At 36.5% G+C, this 16,423-nt stretch overlaps 1 protein-coding gene across 1 annotated transcript; it reads right to left on the bottom strand.

The window, feature by feature from the left end:
- Positions 1-11,735: 11,735 nt before the first annotated feature.
- Positions 11,736-12,375, bottom strand: LOC122045051 (histone H2B-like). Its single transcript, XM_042605106.1, has one exon. It carries the CDS (start codon positions 12,317-12,319, stop codon positions 11,846-11,848), a length of 474 nt encoding a protein of 157 aa, XP_042461040.1. The 5' UTR covers positions 12,320-12,375; the 3' UTR covers positions 11,736-11,845.
- Positions 12,376-16,423: the final 4,048 nt, after the last annotated feature.

Raw genomic sequence — 16,423 nt, 5'->3', positions numbered from 1 at the left:
TCAAATAAAGATAGAAATTAAGTCTAAATTGGCCTACATATCTTGATTACATAAACATGAGACTTAAGTGCTAATTAATCTCATCTAAGGCTTAAATTAGGTTGACTAAATCGGATGACTTGCTCTTGGTCAAACCTTCTTCAATGGTAGCTTTGGCATTCACATCTTCAATTAGCACATTAAGTGTTTCCTTCATCTTTTTAGTCTTAGCCTTTGTAATTGAGCCTCCATTGATGTATAATGGATCATCATTAATATCTAGAGTGGATTGAGCATGATCCATATCGTTAGCTTGTTGGGCAACTTTTAGTTCTCTTTCTTTGACTCCATCATTCCCCGTTTCTCCAAAAGGATTCATCCTCGGATCTTGATGACCTACATCAAAGGGAGAAAGATCAGAAACATTAAATGTAGTACTCACATTATACTCAGCTGGTAAGTCAAGCTTGTATGCATTATCATTGATTTGAGCAATGACTTGAAATGGATCATCTCCTCATGGATGCAACTTAGTACGACGTTTAGTAGGGAATCTTTCCTTCCTCATATGAACCCAAACCCAATCTCCGGGTTCAAAGATCACTTTCTTTCGTCCCTTGTTGACTTGCATAGTATATTGTTCAGTCCTCTTTTCAATTTACAATCAAACTTTCTCATACAGTTGCCTCACAAACTTAACTTTTCTGGTACCATCTAAATTGGCATGCTCAGAGATAGGTAAAGGTGGCAAATCTAAAGGAGTTAAAGGGTTAAACCCATATACCACTTCAAAAGGTGAAAAATTAGTAGTAGAATGCACAGATCTATTATAAGCAAATTCAACATGGGGTAAACAATCTTCCCAACCTTTTAAATTCTTTTGAATGATAGCTCTCAATAGAGTAGATAAAGTTTGATTTACTCTCTCAGTTTGTCCATTTGTTTGTGGATGACAAGTTGTAGAAAATAAAAGCTTTATTCCCAACTTTCCCCATAGTGTCTTCCAAAAGTAGCTTAGGAACTTTATATCACGATCTAAAACTATGCTCCTCGGTACTCCATGAAATCGCACAATCTCCCTAAAAATAGATTAGTAATATGATTAGCATCATCCGTTTTCCTACAACGAATAAAATGAGTCATTTTAGAAAATCGATCCACAACCACAAAAATAGAATCCATACCTCATTTTGACTTTGGTAGTCCTACAACAAAGTCCATGGAAATTTCAACCCAAGGTTCATCAGGAATTGGTAAAGGTGTATACAATCCATGAGATAAAGATCTAGATTTTACTTACGTACATGTAATACACTTCTCACAAAACTTAACTACATCTCGTTTCATGTATGGCCAAGAGAAATACTGTACCAACATTTCTAGAGTTTTTCTTACTCAAAATGTCCCATTAGTCCCCCACCATGAGCTTCTTGGATCAATAATTTCCTCAATGAACAATTAAGCACACATAACCTATTCACTCTAAAAAGAAATCGCTCATGCCTATAAAACTTCCCAAATGCAGCATGTTCGCAAACTTCAAACACATTTCCAAAGTCAGGACCATTAGAATATAGATATTTAATGTATTCAAAACCTAACAATTTGGTGTTTAAAGTAGAGATTAAGGTATACCTTCGAGACAAAGCATTTGCAACAATGTTTTCCATACCTTGTCTATACTTGATCACATAAGGAAATGATTCAATGAACTCCACCCATTTTGCATGACGTCTATTCAACTTACTTTGACTCTTCAAATGCTTCAACGATTCATGATCAGTGTGAATGACAAACTCTTTGGGCCACAAGTAATGCTGCCAAATCTCTAATGCCCTCACCAATGCATACATTTCCTTGTCATAAGTTGGATAGTTCAAAGACACTTTGCTGAGTTTCTCACTAAAATAAGTAAGAGGTCAACCTTCTAGTAGCACAGCTCCAATACCTATTCCTGATGCATCACACTCAATTTTGAAAGTTTTAGCAAAGTTAGGTAAGACAAGTAATGATGTAGAACTTAGCTTCTCCTTAACTAAGTTGAAAGCTAAAACTTGTTCACTATCCCAATGAAACCCAACCTTCTTTTTAACAACTTCAGTCAAGGGTGCAGCTATATAACTAAATTTTTTAACAAACCTCCTATAGAAACTTGTCAACCCGTGAAAGCTAAGTACCTTAGTTATCGTTTTTGGTGTTTGTTACTCACGAATTTCCTTAACCTTTTCATCATCAACTGCTATTCCCTTAGTACTAACAATATAACCAAGAAACTCTATTTGACTAGTGCAAAAAGAATATTTTTGAAGGTTAGCATACAATTTTTTATTTCGTAAAACAAGTAGAACTTTTTGTAAATGATTGAGATGTTCATCTAAATTTTTACTATAAATCAAAATTTTATCAAAGTATACTATAACAAAGTTCTCAATATAAGCATGCAAAATATGATTCATTAATCTCATGAAAGTACTAGGTGCATTAGTTGGCCCAAATGACATGACTAACCATTCGTACAAACCATACCTAGTCTTAAATGTAGTTTTCCATCCATCTCTCTCACGCATGCGAATTTGATGTTAGCCAGACTTCAAATCAATTTTAGAGAAAATGCAAGATCCATATAGTTCATCTAGCATATCATCTAATCTAGGAATAGGATCACAATACTTTACCGTAAACTTGATGATAGCCCTGCAATCAACGCATATTCTCCAGGTTTCATCGTTCTTAGGCTCAAGCAAAATAGGAACTGAACAAGGACTCAAACTTTCTTGGACATACCCTTTTCTTATCAACTCTTCAACTTGTTTTTGAAGCTCCTTCATCTCCATAGGATTGGTCTTATAGGCTGGTCGATTAGGAATGACTGCTCCTGGGATGAAGTCAATCTGGTGCTCTATTCCCCTAAGTGGTAGTAATCCATCAGGAACTTCTTCAGGAAAGACATAATCAAATTCCTGCAAAAGAGATTTAACAACACTAGGCAAAGAAGAGTTAAGAATGTTAGTGTTGAAATAAGCCTCCTTGTACAAAAGTACAATCATCGGCTGTTGAGAATAAAAAGCTCTCTTAACCTCTCTTTCTTTTGTATAAAAACTCCCTTTTTTACTCTCTTCCTCTAGATTTTTTTTTTTCCTTTTTCATTCTTTTTTTTTTCACTTCTCTCATCCTCACTTTTTCTTGTCTCACACTCCTTTTCTTTTCCATTTTTTTCTCTCACAATTTTTTTCACTCTCATTTTTGATTCTCAATTGATCTTCAGATACTTGCTTAGGAGTTAATGATACAAGAGTTACAAGTTTACCATGCTTCTTAAAAGAATATTTATTTGTGAACCCATCGTGCATGACCCTCCTATCAAATTACCATGGTTTACCTAAAAGCAAATGACTTGCTTGCATTGGTACTACATCACAAAGAACATCGTCATGATACCTACCAATGGATAATGAAACCAACACTTGCTTAGTGACCTTAACTTTCCCGCAATTATTCAACCATTGTAGTTTATAAGGTCTAGGATGTTTAGTGGTAGGTAAGCATAATTTCTCAACCAAGATAGTACTAGCTACATTAGTGCAACTTCCCCAATCTATAATCATACTACATACCTTGTCTTTGATATGACAACGAGTATGAAATATGTTATCTCGTTGTTCTTCATCTTCTTCCTTCACTTGTACATTTAGAGCACGCCTAGTGACAAGGGTTTCATGTTCAATGGCATACTCTTCTACATCACTTTCCACCAATGGTGGCAAGGCATTATCATCTTCGAACTCACTCTCAGTTTCAATATCATCATTTTCTTTCAAATGCATAATTCTTTTGTTTGGACATTGTGAAGCAATATACCCTCTTCCCAAACACTTAAAGCATTTAATATCTCTATTTCTTGAAGATTGGATAGGCTCTTTACCTTTAACCAATGGAAAAGCAGCATCTTTATTCTTCAAAAACTCGGTCTTACTCCTTGAAGCAAACTTATCGTCTCTTTTGTTCCAACTAGATTTCTAAGTGGATGAATTAGAACTTTGCCTATGCTTGATTGAACCCTTCCTTTTGAGTTGCCTTTCAACTTTCATGGACATATGCACCATATCTTCTAGCTCCACATAATGTTGCAACTCCACTACATTTGCAATTTCTGAATTCAAAACTTATAAAAATCTTGCCATGGTTGCTTCTCGGTCCTCCTCCACATTGGCTCGAATCATGGCAATCTTCATCTCCTTATGATATTCCTTAACAGTTTTGGATCCTTGGGTTAGACTTTGTAGTCGTTGGTATAAATCTCGATAGTAATATGATGGAACAAACTTCTTCCTCATAGTAGATTTTATCTGTTCCCAAGTGCCAACGAGTCTCTCATTGTTTCTTCTCCTATTTAGAATAATTTGACCCCACCAAATAATAGCATAATCAATAAACTTAACAGCAGCAAGTTTTACCTTCTTCTCTTCAGAGTAGTGGTGACAATCAAACACTAATTTCACTTTCTTTTCCCACTCCAAATATGCGCCTGCATCACTTTTGCCTTGAAATGAAGGAATCTTCATCTTAATATTTCCCAAGTGTCTATCAGCATAATCATTCATCCTTCCTCTTCTACCACCAATTCTAGCATAACCAGATTTGCCACTAGAAACTCTATCATCAATGCCCTCAGAAATGTCATCATCATCATCATTGTTGTCATCACGGTTACATTGCCTTGAACTTCCTGTAGGAACTCTACTGACTTGGCTATTTTGCAATTTAGAAATTACAACGTCTTGTCTCTCTAATCTGTTGAAGATTTGATTGAATCTGATTTCCATGCGTTTCAAGCGTTGTCTCAAGGCATGTTGTTCAAGTGTTTCTGTAGGTCTTGCCTCCTCTCCACTTGTCGACATTAATGCAATCTGTTGTCACTCAATCACTCAACTCACTATTGTTAGCTCTTTAAAGAACTTAGAATTGTTGTAATTCCCTATAAGCGTTTATTGACTAATTGAAAATCCCAAGGGTCTTAGGATAGAAGATAGGGGTTGATAGAGGAATGCAAATTGTAGAATTGAAAACTTAGATTAAGGGCTATAAAGGAATTTGACATAATTAAATCTTGGCAAAAACTTAAAAAGAAATGCGGAATTGAAAAAAAAATACAAGTATACTGGGCAAAATTTTAAAGGAATTGCAGAGTATATTAAGCAAGACTTTAAAGGAAATGCGGAGTGTACTAGGCAAGACTTTAAAGGAAATATGAAATTGAAAAATGTATGTATTCTAGGCAAGACTTTAAAGGAAATATGGAATTGGAAAATACAAGTATACTAGGCAAGACTTTAAAGGAAATGTAGAGTATACTAGGCAAGACTTTAAAGTAAATGCGGAATTGGAAAATGCAAGTATTCTAGGTAAGACTTTAAAGGAAATGTGGAATTGGAAACTGCAAGAATACTAAGCAAAACTTTTAAAGAAAATGAAGAATTGAAAAATGCAAGTATATAAATAATAATTCTCTATATCCACATTTTTTTCCCAAATTTTGCCTTATTTTTACTGAATATATATATATAAATCTCGCCCTCTTTTTTTTTTACAGAAATATTTTTTAATTTTGGCCTCCTTTTTTTGTCTTTTTTTTATAGCAACAAGATGACTAAAACTCACTATGATTGAGATGATAACGATTAGTAGATAATGTTGAACAAAATAAACAAAGATTCAAGCACAAAAGAAAAAGGATAACCAAATCGATTTAGAAAAATCCAAAGCTCTGATACCAAATGATGTGAACGCAATGAAAAAAATATCTCAAGAACCCACAACGAATTGAAGAAGAAAGAAAGAAAGGTTTAAATCGATAAGATTGATGAAAAGAACCTTGACCCAATGCTTAGGAAAGCATGAAGCCTGGTATAGAAGATGGAAGATACCATAACCTTGGGATAGTGGTTGATAAGTCTTCGAATGCCACAAAAGAATGCCTTGATAAGTGCTAGTTTAATGAAGAACTAATAAGTGAGTCTCACCATGATTTAGATTAAAAATATGTCAAAAGGTTCTAGTTCAATGAAGAAACCACAACCTTACGTTTTTTTTTTGAAATTTATGTCTTTTTTAGTTTAAGTTTTTTTTTAAAGTTTTTACTTTACGTTTTTTTTAGTTTATGGTTTTTTAACTTTTACCTTTTTTACTTTACGTTTTTTTAGTTTTAGTTTTTTTTAAAGTTTATGTTTTTTTCTTTACATTTTTTTTAAAGTTTACGATTTTTTTTTTAGTTTATTGTTTTTTTAGTTTATGTTTTTTTAGTTTACCTTTTTTAATTTTTTTTATTTACGGTTTTTTTTAAATAAAATGTTTATTATAAAAAGTTTTGCTTGTGTCAGATTACATAATTTTTCTTCGCAAAGAGTATCGTTCTGATGAATTTCTAGTTGAACTAGATAATAAAGCTTCATCATCCTTACCAGAACAAGTTCATGGTGTTGATTGCTTTGATCAATTATCTGATACTCAAGAACAACAATGAGCAAATGCCAATGCATGGAGAGATACAATAGCGAATCAAATGTGGAACGATGTTATCATATTAGTAATAACGAAACGAATTTTTCTTTCTCATAAATCCACAAATTTCCATGAAAAAGTTTATAAATGTCTGTAAAAGTCTATAGAACTCCATAGAATTTTTTTCACAACTACGCGAGATTCTATACAAGTCAATAAAAATCAATCAACTCCACAAAAGTCTATCATTAAAAAAAAGTCAATGAAAGTCATTCAATCTCTTGATTGAATACACCCCCGTTAGATTAAAAATATGTCAAAAGATACATGTTGGTCATCACCCTTGATCCTGTCTGAGCGCTGAGTCGACGGACGCTGGGGACGTGGCACGCTCCGCTGTCTCTAGCCGGCGATGGATATCTCTGATGGACCTCCAAAGAAGCCTAGTCGGGGGGATCCCTCCGACGCTCAAGTCAGGCAACGAGAAATGAGAGAGGCAACGTAACTGTGGCTACAGTGAGAATTGCGCATACCTTCGTCGACGTCTGGGGGTCCTTATATAGGACCCCAGGGAGGCGCGGTCACGTTTCTCAATGTGTGCACGCTTCCCCAAATATACCTTAACAAGTTCATGTCAAAAAAGTACCCTTGACGCCATTTCGCAATCGTCCGAGCATATCCCGAATGTGACGGTGGAAGCTTCCACCGTATGATCTTGTGTACGGCTCGGCCGCCAACCCTGCTGTCTGTCGGCGGCAGATGTCTCGAGGATGATGTTATCCCCTGTCTCCTTTGTCCTCTTGCGCCTCCTGTCTGTTCCAGGGCCGAGCGGTTCGACCGCTCGGCAGGTATATCACTTCTGCCCCAGTTGTAGGTATCGGTCCAACCGGGAGGACTCCCGGTGGTATGCTCGGATGAGATTGCTCCTGCCTATCTTTGTTGCCTTGTGCCCCGGCCGAATGGATAGCCCGCTCGGCCCTGAAACCTTTTTACCTTGAGCATTGGAAACCCGACCCCTAGTCGGGTTGTCTTTCATTCGGCTCGGGGGATTCCCGGCCGGTCGGCCCTCTCAGTCCGGTCGGTCGGGTCTCAGGTTTGAATCTCTTGACCTTTGACCTCCACGTGTCGTTCACCTTCCGCCAACGAGGGTCCCCCGTCCTTACCACCGGATCAACCCTCTTTATTTATAGCTATAGGATGACTAAAAAACCCTAAAAGACCAAAAGAAAGTCCATTTAGTATATGCCTATGCAAACTACTTAGCCATTTTAAGCTTATGACATTATTACAACCCAAATAAAGGTAGAAATTGAATCTAAATTGAGCCTACATATCCCGATTACATAAACATGAGACTTAAGTGCTAATTAATTTCATCTAAGCTTGAATTTGGTTAACTAAGCCAGAGGACTTGCTCTTGGTCAAACCTTCTTCAATGGTAGCTTTGACCTTCACACCTTCAATTAGCACGTTAAGTGCTTCCTTCATCTTTTTAGCCTTAGCCCTTGTAATTGGGCCTCCATTGATGCATAATGGATCATCATTAATATCTAAAATGTGTGGAGCATGATCCATATCATTAACTTGTTGGACAACTTGTTCTCTTTCTTTGACTCCATCACGGAGTGACCGGCAAGGCAGGGACAACAGCGACGAACAAGAGGCAATCATGCCGTTGGAATGAGGAAGCAACCTCGGTTGTGGTCATCAGGTAGCATCCAAACACCGATGATGGCAGTGGTGGAGGCCAATGTGATGTGTGTGCAGGTAGTGGTGCAGCGGCAGTAGGTGCGACTGTCACGCTCATGGAGAGGAGGAGAATGATGATGATGTTGTCGTTTCTATTGCAAAGCCGAGTCAAAAAGAGGTGTTGGAAAATTAGTTTTGGTGACGAATAGGGATAAGATGACTATTTCACAACTAGACCGTCGTAAACCAATTTCTTAAATGAATGAGAAATTAATGTTTAATGAACGTTTGGTCCGAGTTAGATTCATGGATAAATACTAACTAGAGTATGTGAAACCATTGAGAATTATGAAATTATAATTAATTTTGTTGATTAATTGATTAACTAAAAGATTAATCATTATGATATTAATTACTTGATTAATTAATATTTATAATAGATTAAGTTCATAGTTAATCAGATTAATCAATCTGACCAAGTAAATTAATTAATCATAATATAAAGGTTTAAGTGAAAAGATTTAAAGGAAAAGACACATTCCATATTCTTTTACCTCTTGCAAGAAATCTTTCACTTCTTGGGAGTAATCCTTCATCTCTATAAAACCAATCTCATTCCTTCCACTCAACACACTCAATTCTCAAGTTATAAATTCTCCTTTTGAATTCTTTCCTCTCTTGGGAGAATCCTTCATTCCTACAAAAATCTGACTTTGTATTTTCCCTTTCAAGTTTGATTCTAGCATATATATCATGAAATTTTACTGTTGCATACATATCATTATAGTGTTTTATTGACTATTTGATCATTTTTGCATTAGCTTCAATTGAGAACTATATACTCTCAAATAAATGTTTTAGGTTTATTAAAAATATGATTCCTTACATACTTAGCAGCTTATTGGATTTTTAAGTGTTTGTATATGTGTGAATTGAAAAGAGACATAAACTGATAATTAGATCATTGAGATCATTATGATATATTTAGTTTCATGCAAGCGAAATAAATATTAGGCATCTAAGAATCTGTTATTTATTTTAAATCATTATCAACCATTGCCAATAAAAATTTATGTGAAATATTTTGCATAATTTTTGACTTTGAAAGATCTCTTTTTCCACTAACACTTCTGAATCGCTCTACATATTGGCAGAGTGTGCTGAAAAAGAAAGCAAGAATCTGAATCACTTAACTGATCATCTAATACACTAATATCGACTTAACAAGTGAGGTCTTATTCTCGAATGGGTGTTATGCTCAATTGGTTTTGTCGTCGTCGTTAGTATTTGAATGGATAACTTACAACCGATGCTAAGAAAATAAATTGACTGAGTACTTGCTCATATCGATAGGGTTTTGGCCGACTATCCTTAGTTGCAAGCTCCGCTGCACAGTCTGCTGCTAATGTTGTTCAAGCAGGAACAAAGGAGCTGTCATCCAAGGTACTGCTACTTCCTGTATAGATTTTACTGACAGTATGCTGTGCACACGCATTCTACTATGTCAGATACTGCTATTTTATTTTTGTTGTCTTTGCAATTAGCAGTGAAAAATAAATAAATAAAAAAAATAAAACTTAGTTTCACTAATGACCTTGGTGGTGTTTTCTGTAACAAACAGACATCTGTTAGTTCAATTAATTCTCGACTTAGACAATTAAAGTGACGTTTGATTTAGAGGTTTGGAAATGAGAGAATAGATTTAATCTTAAATCTTATGTTTAGTCCAAAAATATTCTTAATATATTTGTTCAATTTTTTTTTCATTTCACTCTCTCTCCTTGTCTCTCTCATCATACTTTCTCTCTCTTCATTCTATCATCACATTTTCTCTCTTAACGTATTTTCTCTTTCCTCATTCTCTCTCATCACAGATTCTTTATCATTTTCTCTTTGTATTCTCTCTCATCACACTTTCTCTCTCTTCATTCTCTTCCATCACACTCTCTTCTCATTCTCTCTCATCACACATTCGCTACCATTTTCTCTCTGTATTCTCTCTCATCACAAACTCTCTCTCATTATTTTCTCTCTCTTCATTCCCTCCTCATTTTTTCATCATACTTTCTTTCTCCTCAATCTCTTTTACCATATTCTCTCTCCATATTTTCTCTCATTACACTTTTTCTCTTTTCATTCTATTCCATCACACACTCTCTCCTTATTTTCTCTCATTACACTTTCTCTCTCTTCATTTTTTTCTATCACATTTTATCTCTCATCACATTTTCTCATCATATTTTCTTTTCTCAATCTCTCATTTTCTATCATCACACTTTCGCTCTCTTCATTTTTTCCCATCACTCTTCTCTCTCAACACACTTTCTCTTTCATCATACTTTTTCTCTTCTCAATCTCTCCTATCATGCTCTTTCTCCTCATTTTTTTTCATCACACTTTCCTTCTTTTCATTTTCTCCCATCACATTTTCTCTCTTATCATTCTTTTTTATTGTATGTTTCTCTCACATTCAACTTTATCTTTCATCTAATTTTTTCTCTTATTTTCCTCTAAAGGTAAGAAAGAAAATTTAAATTCATTTCGATTGAAAATATTCAACTAACCAAACATTATTTTTAGGAATGATACCTAAGCTCATACTAATTCCTATTCCACAATACTATGATACTCATTCCCATTCCGATTTCTAGAAAAGAATCAAACGCCACCTAAGTTCCCACATGACTTGCTATAAGATTTTTCTTGACATAATTAACTGTATGGAAAAGTTAGGGTGTATTTGGTTTACCCGTTTTCTATTTTCATTTTCTGAAAAATACGTGTTTTCTAAAAATATAAAATTATTTTTAGACATTCTCTATTTTTTTCATAAAATAATATCTAATTTTTTAAAAAGTATACATAGAAAATACAAACCAAATATTATTTTTCAAAAATACCCTTAGTTTCCTCCATGCGTCCATATTCCTATGGATCCACTCTTAATTATCAGATTAAAATGTTTGTTGAATTAACAGCATTTGTTTTAATTGAGCTATTTAGAATCATTGCGACGTTAAAAAAATTACTATAGTTTTTTTTATTCTAAAGTTAGGTATGACCATTGTTTTTCCCAATCATGTTGGATCCAGGATTTGAAATGATATATTGGTTCAGAGTCAAATGGAGTATGAAGTGTTTCATGTTCTTTTTTATTTATGTGATTCATGCCGAAGGATATTAGTACAATTTGACAATGTCTTCATTATGGTTCATACATACTGCAGAGTTCCTTGAGTAAGCTTTTTAGGTTAATGGAGTTCATCCATTAGCAGCACTAGTTATGTTAAGGTGTTAACCTTGGACCAAATTGGGATCCTCAAAGCTACTAAATTGTCTAAATTCCACAAATTAGGCGTACAGGATTCAAGAGGACTTTGTATAACTTCATGTTCGATGACACTTCTAAGGATCTCGACAATGCTAGTTTGGTACATCCAATGTCAAGATTACTTTGGCATTGAATGATTGTTGGAAGTGACAATGTTAAGTAGATAAAGTCCTTTGATTTGGGTGTGTAAAAGTTTTGTGAATGTTACTTTTGCAATTTATTCTAAAAGCTCGAGCTATTAAGAAAGACACAAAATTAAACGAAACTTTGGGGAGAAAATCAGAAAGTACTATCTTACAAACCCTAGATAACGAGATCAATGAGGAAACAATTTTGACGTAGGTCGATTCAAGAACTGGTGAACTTGGTGACGGCCTTGGTACCCTCAGAGACGGCATGCTTCGCGAGCTCACCGGGAAGGACCAGGCGGACGGATGTCTGGATCTCGCGGGAGGTGATGGTCGGCTTCTTGTTGTAGCGAGCAAGGCGGACTGCCTCCTGGGCGAGCTTCTCGAAGATGTCATTGATGAAGGAGTTCATGATGGACATGGCCTTGCTGGAGATCCCGATGTCCGGGTGAACTTGCTTGAGCACCCTGAAGATGTAGATTTTATAGGTCTCGGATCCCTTCTTCGCCTTCTTCTTTTTCTTGTCGACGCCAGCAGCGGAGCCGTCCTTGGATGGGAGGCGCTTGCCGGCCTTAGGCTTCTTTTCCGCCGGCGCTTTCTCCGCAGCGGCCTTCTTCTCCTTCTCCTCCGCCTGCTTGTCGGAGGCGGCGGGCTTCTTCTCCGCGGGCTTCTTCTCTGCGGCCTTAGGCGCCATTGGGATCGTTATCGACGAAGCGGCGAAGAATCGAAACAGAGATCGAGATGGCGTTTGGGGATGGGAAAGAATCGATGGGTGGGTAGTTTATATGGAGAGAAGAGGATGGCGGTGATTGGGGAGAATGACTCGTGACCGGATCGATGAGTTGTCTACTGTCTTCACCGTTGGATTCATAAATAATGTAAACAATATTGACGGTCAAGATTGTTGAGCATCCAATCCGGCCAATTCAATTAAGGGCCAATAGAGAATTGTAGTCGGGCTTAATTTAAGGCCCAATAAGTGGTGCAGGCTATATGGCCTAATTAGCAGAGAAGCACGGATACATTTGGCTTATTGAAAAATGATGTTTAGATTATATTTTTTATATCTGTTTTCTAAAAAAAAAAATAGATAATATTTTTTGAAAAAATAGAGAATATCTAAAAATTATTTTCTTTTTTTAAAAAAAAAATACATATTTTTCAAAAAATAAAAAATAAAAAATAAAAAAACTAATAATAAGTAAATCGAACGCACCCTTAGTTTCTCATCTGCGTGCCTTACCAATCATGTAGAACAACATGAACAGTTATAGAGGGGCTGAGACCAAGTTCCTATAAATAAAACGAGAGTTAGTTCAGTTAGTGCATGCATCCTTCACATATTAACATTAGAGGAAGTAGAACCTTTAAAAAACATAAAAATTACTACACTGCAGTATTTAGGATACAAACACCGATATAAATTACTAATGCATGGTCAATTAATCTTTTAAAATCTCTTTTCAACCCTGCAACATTTTGCCTCTAAAGAAAACATCATGGCACTACCCATGCATCAAATACTGTCCACTCAAGGAACATCCTCCTCTTTACAAACAATCTAGTAGTGCCAAAACTCTAGTCCAAATCTAGTCTCAAATCACTAAAAATATTTTAAAACTGAGTAGATAGTTGGATTGGACCCTAGCCGAACTGGATTGTTCAGTAGACAACTTTGAACTTGATAATTTCCATGACAAAAATAGGGTCTTGTGTAAAGGGTATGTATGACATGTATATAGATATTTTATATTGTAGCAAAAGATAATTATGCTCATTTCAGACGTCCTTTATAGCCCGCTCCTATTTTATAGATAACATAATATGATGTCAATATCTCATCAAATGTCTAATTATCCATGTAACAATTAACATTCTAGAATATATAACAAATAATATAATCATATAAAATGTGAAATAAATTTTCAAGAAGAATGAGACATTTTGAAAATAAAAATAAAAAGGTAAATTTTTTAATCGCACATTCATCCAATTTCAAAATAATATCATTATCGTCCAAAAATATATCAAAATATGATCATGTCTGAAAGTCAATGAGATGGATGCTGGGGATGTGGTACTCCCGTTGACCTCCTATGGACTTCGCTCCGACCTACAACACAAGTGGCGTTAGTGCCGAGCCAGGGAAGGGGTCCCCGGTGATGGCCTTCCGACGCTCAAGTCAGTCTCCAGCAAAGAAAAAGAAGCAGTAAACGAAGCAACAAGAAGACTATAGCGCAACAGTAAATATCGCATACCTCCACCGATGCTTGGACCCTCCTTTATATAAAGCTTCGGTAGCATGCGTACACACTTCTCAAGACGAGCACGCATTTCAAAACTTTCCCTGAAAAGACGTGTTAGTAAAGTGTCCCTGACACAGTACCTTAACGAGCCGAGCATATCTCTAAAGTGACAGTGGAAGCTTCCGTCGTATGATCCTCTGTCTGACCATACCGCCTGTCAGTGGCACTAGCTCCCAAAAGGATATCAAAAGATAACCTGCTGTGTCTGTTGCTTGGCTGAGCGACCGAAATTCTACTATCCACGTGCTATCTGCTGTCGCGCCGAGCAGGATTGCCGCTCGGCTAGGAGTCTACTGTCCAAGTGTTATCCGTTGCTAGGCAGGGCGGGATAGCCGCTCGGCCGAAAGTCCACTGTCCTTGTGATTTATTGTTGCGACGAGTGGGATGGTCGCTCGGCCGGAAGTCCACTGTCTGCATGATCGGCTGATGTCGATTCTGCTGTCAGGCCGAGCAGAGGAGCCGCTCGGCAAGAGTCGAACTCTGTTGATGTCATGCCTCGCTGTCTAGCCGAGCGGGTAGCCGCTTGACTCGGCTTCCGCACATCGTTCTCACTTGAGCGTCGGGTGTTTGAATGCTCCTCGTGTCGAGGTCGACGACGGGTCGGATCCTTCTCCCCGATCGGGGCATGCTTCGCCCGACCGGTCGATGCCCTATATGTGTTGACCACCTTGACTTTGACCTCCACCGTGGTAGCAGGGTATGACCCCTCATCAGTTACTATCAAAAGATGTCCTAGCGCATCTAAAAGTGAACCTCAAGTAATGTGAGAGTTACTCGCAAGGAAGAATAAAATTTTCCTATGCGAGAACCATACCTTAAAAGGATGGACAACAAAATTATACTATAGGTATAATGATGGTTAAGGCTTTATGAGGGTCATTTGACTAAAGTCATAAAGTTGAGGATAGTGAGTTTAAACTATCCAAAAAGAGGGTTAATGAAGGTCTTCAGATAGAAGGTTAAGCCCACTTAGTAAAAAGCTAGACTTGAGTCTAACTCAATAAGACCTAAGTGGAGGTCAAAATAGATAAGTTAGAAGGATTGCATTACATGTGTTACAAGTGACTAAGAATTGAGTCAAGTGGCTCACGAAGAATAAATACAATCATGGTCAACACTCCAATCAAACGACTACAGCTATTACTCAGTAAGATTGAAAGACGAAGGGATGTATACTTCTTAAATCAAGTATCTCTCGAAGAGTAATACAATCTTGGTCAGCACTCTAATCAAATGACCGCAACTTTATCTCAATAAGATTGGAAGACCAAGGGATGTATACTTCTTGAGTCGAGTATCTCTTGAAGAGTAATACAATCCTGCTCAGCACTCCAATCATACGACTGCAACTTTGGGTCGATGAGATTAGAAGACCAAGAGATGTATACTTCTTGAGTTGAGTATATCTCGAAGAGTAGTACAATCTTGACCAGTACTCCAATCAGATGACCGCAGTTTGGCTCGATGAAATTTGAAAACCAAGGAATGTATGCTTCTTGAGTCGAGTATCTCTCAAAGAGTAATACAATCCTCGTCAGCACTCCAATCAAACGACCACAACTTTGGCTCAATGATATTGGAAGACCAAGGCATGTATATTTCTTGAGTCGATTATCTCTCTAAGAGTAATACAATCCTGGCCAATACTCTAATTAGACGATCACAACTCTAGCTGAGTGAAATTGGAAGACCAGGTGATGCATTCTTTCTAGATTGAGCATTTTTTTGACAACAAGTGTAATCGTGAGCATCATCTGGATTAAACAACCGTAGTTTTAACTCGGTGAAATCAAAATATTAGAGTTATGGAGACTTACTTTTAAGCAAGTTTGAGGCCCCTGAAGTGTTTTATAAAACACTAGAAATGTGATTGAAAAAATCAACTAAGCAAGATCATCCATGGTGATTGAGAGAGAGAATATAGAATATTGCTCAAAGAATGTTTCTCAAGGAAGAACAATATTTCAATAATTGACTATATCACATTCATCTCAATTCAATAATGGCATCTCAAATATTGAGGAGATGATAAAAGCTTTGTTGATAAGTTTTGGGTTTATTCTGAAAATTGTGGTGGAAATTGTCCTCTCGGTAAACCACAAGTCCTAGTGAGATAGAAATGAAAAATCTCTATAAGGCATTGAAAGGTCACGAACCTTCTAATGTGGGGGTTAACTACTGTGTCAATATTATGGTATCTAAGAAATTATGAGAAGAGCACTAGTGTAAAATGGTAAGTTTTGAAATAACTTAATACCATTAAAGCAGTAGATTTCTAGTGGTAAAATCTCTATTGAATATGGAGAATTGTACGGATCCGCTAAGCCTATCAAGATATCAATTATACTGCATGTCTAGGGGAATGAGTCTAAAACTCAACATTTAAATCGAGTAGTGGTAATCCAACCATGTTGACTGGAGATCCCAAGATCATGATTCAAAAGAGACAACTAAGCTACAAGATTTGAGGCACCTAGGAGTAATTCCTCCAA

The sequence above is a fragment of the Zingiber officinale genome, chromosome 2B (genome assembly GCF_018446385.1).
Source record: "Zingiber officinale cultivar Zhangliang chromosome 2B, Zo_v1.1, whole genome shotgun sequence".
Taxonomy (NCBI): domain Eukaryota; kingdom Viridiplantae; phylum Streptophyta; class Magnoliopsida; order Zingiberales; family Zingiberaceae; genus Zingiber; species Zingiber officinale.
The sequence above is the reverse complement of the archived record's forward strand: the minus strand, read 5'-3'. Positions and strand labels throughout refer to the sequence as shown.

Coding starts and splice junctions, on each gene's coding strand:
- LOC122045051 (XM_042605106.1), bottom strand. CDS start 12,319: ATGGCGCCTAAGGCCGCAGAGAAGAAGCCCGCGGAGAAGAAGCCCGCC.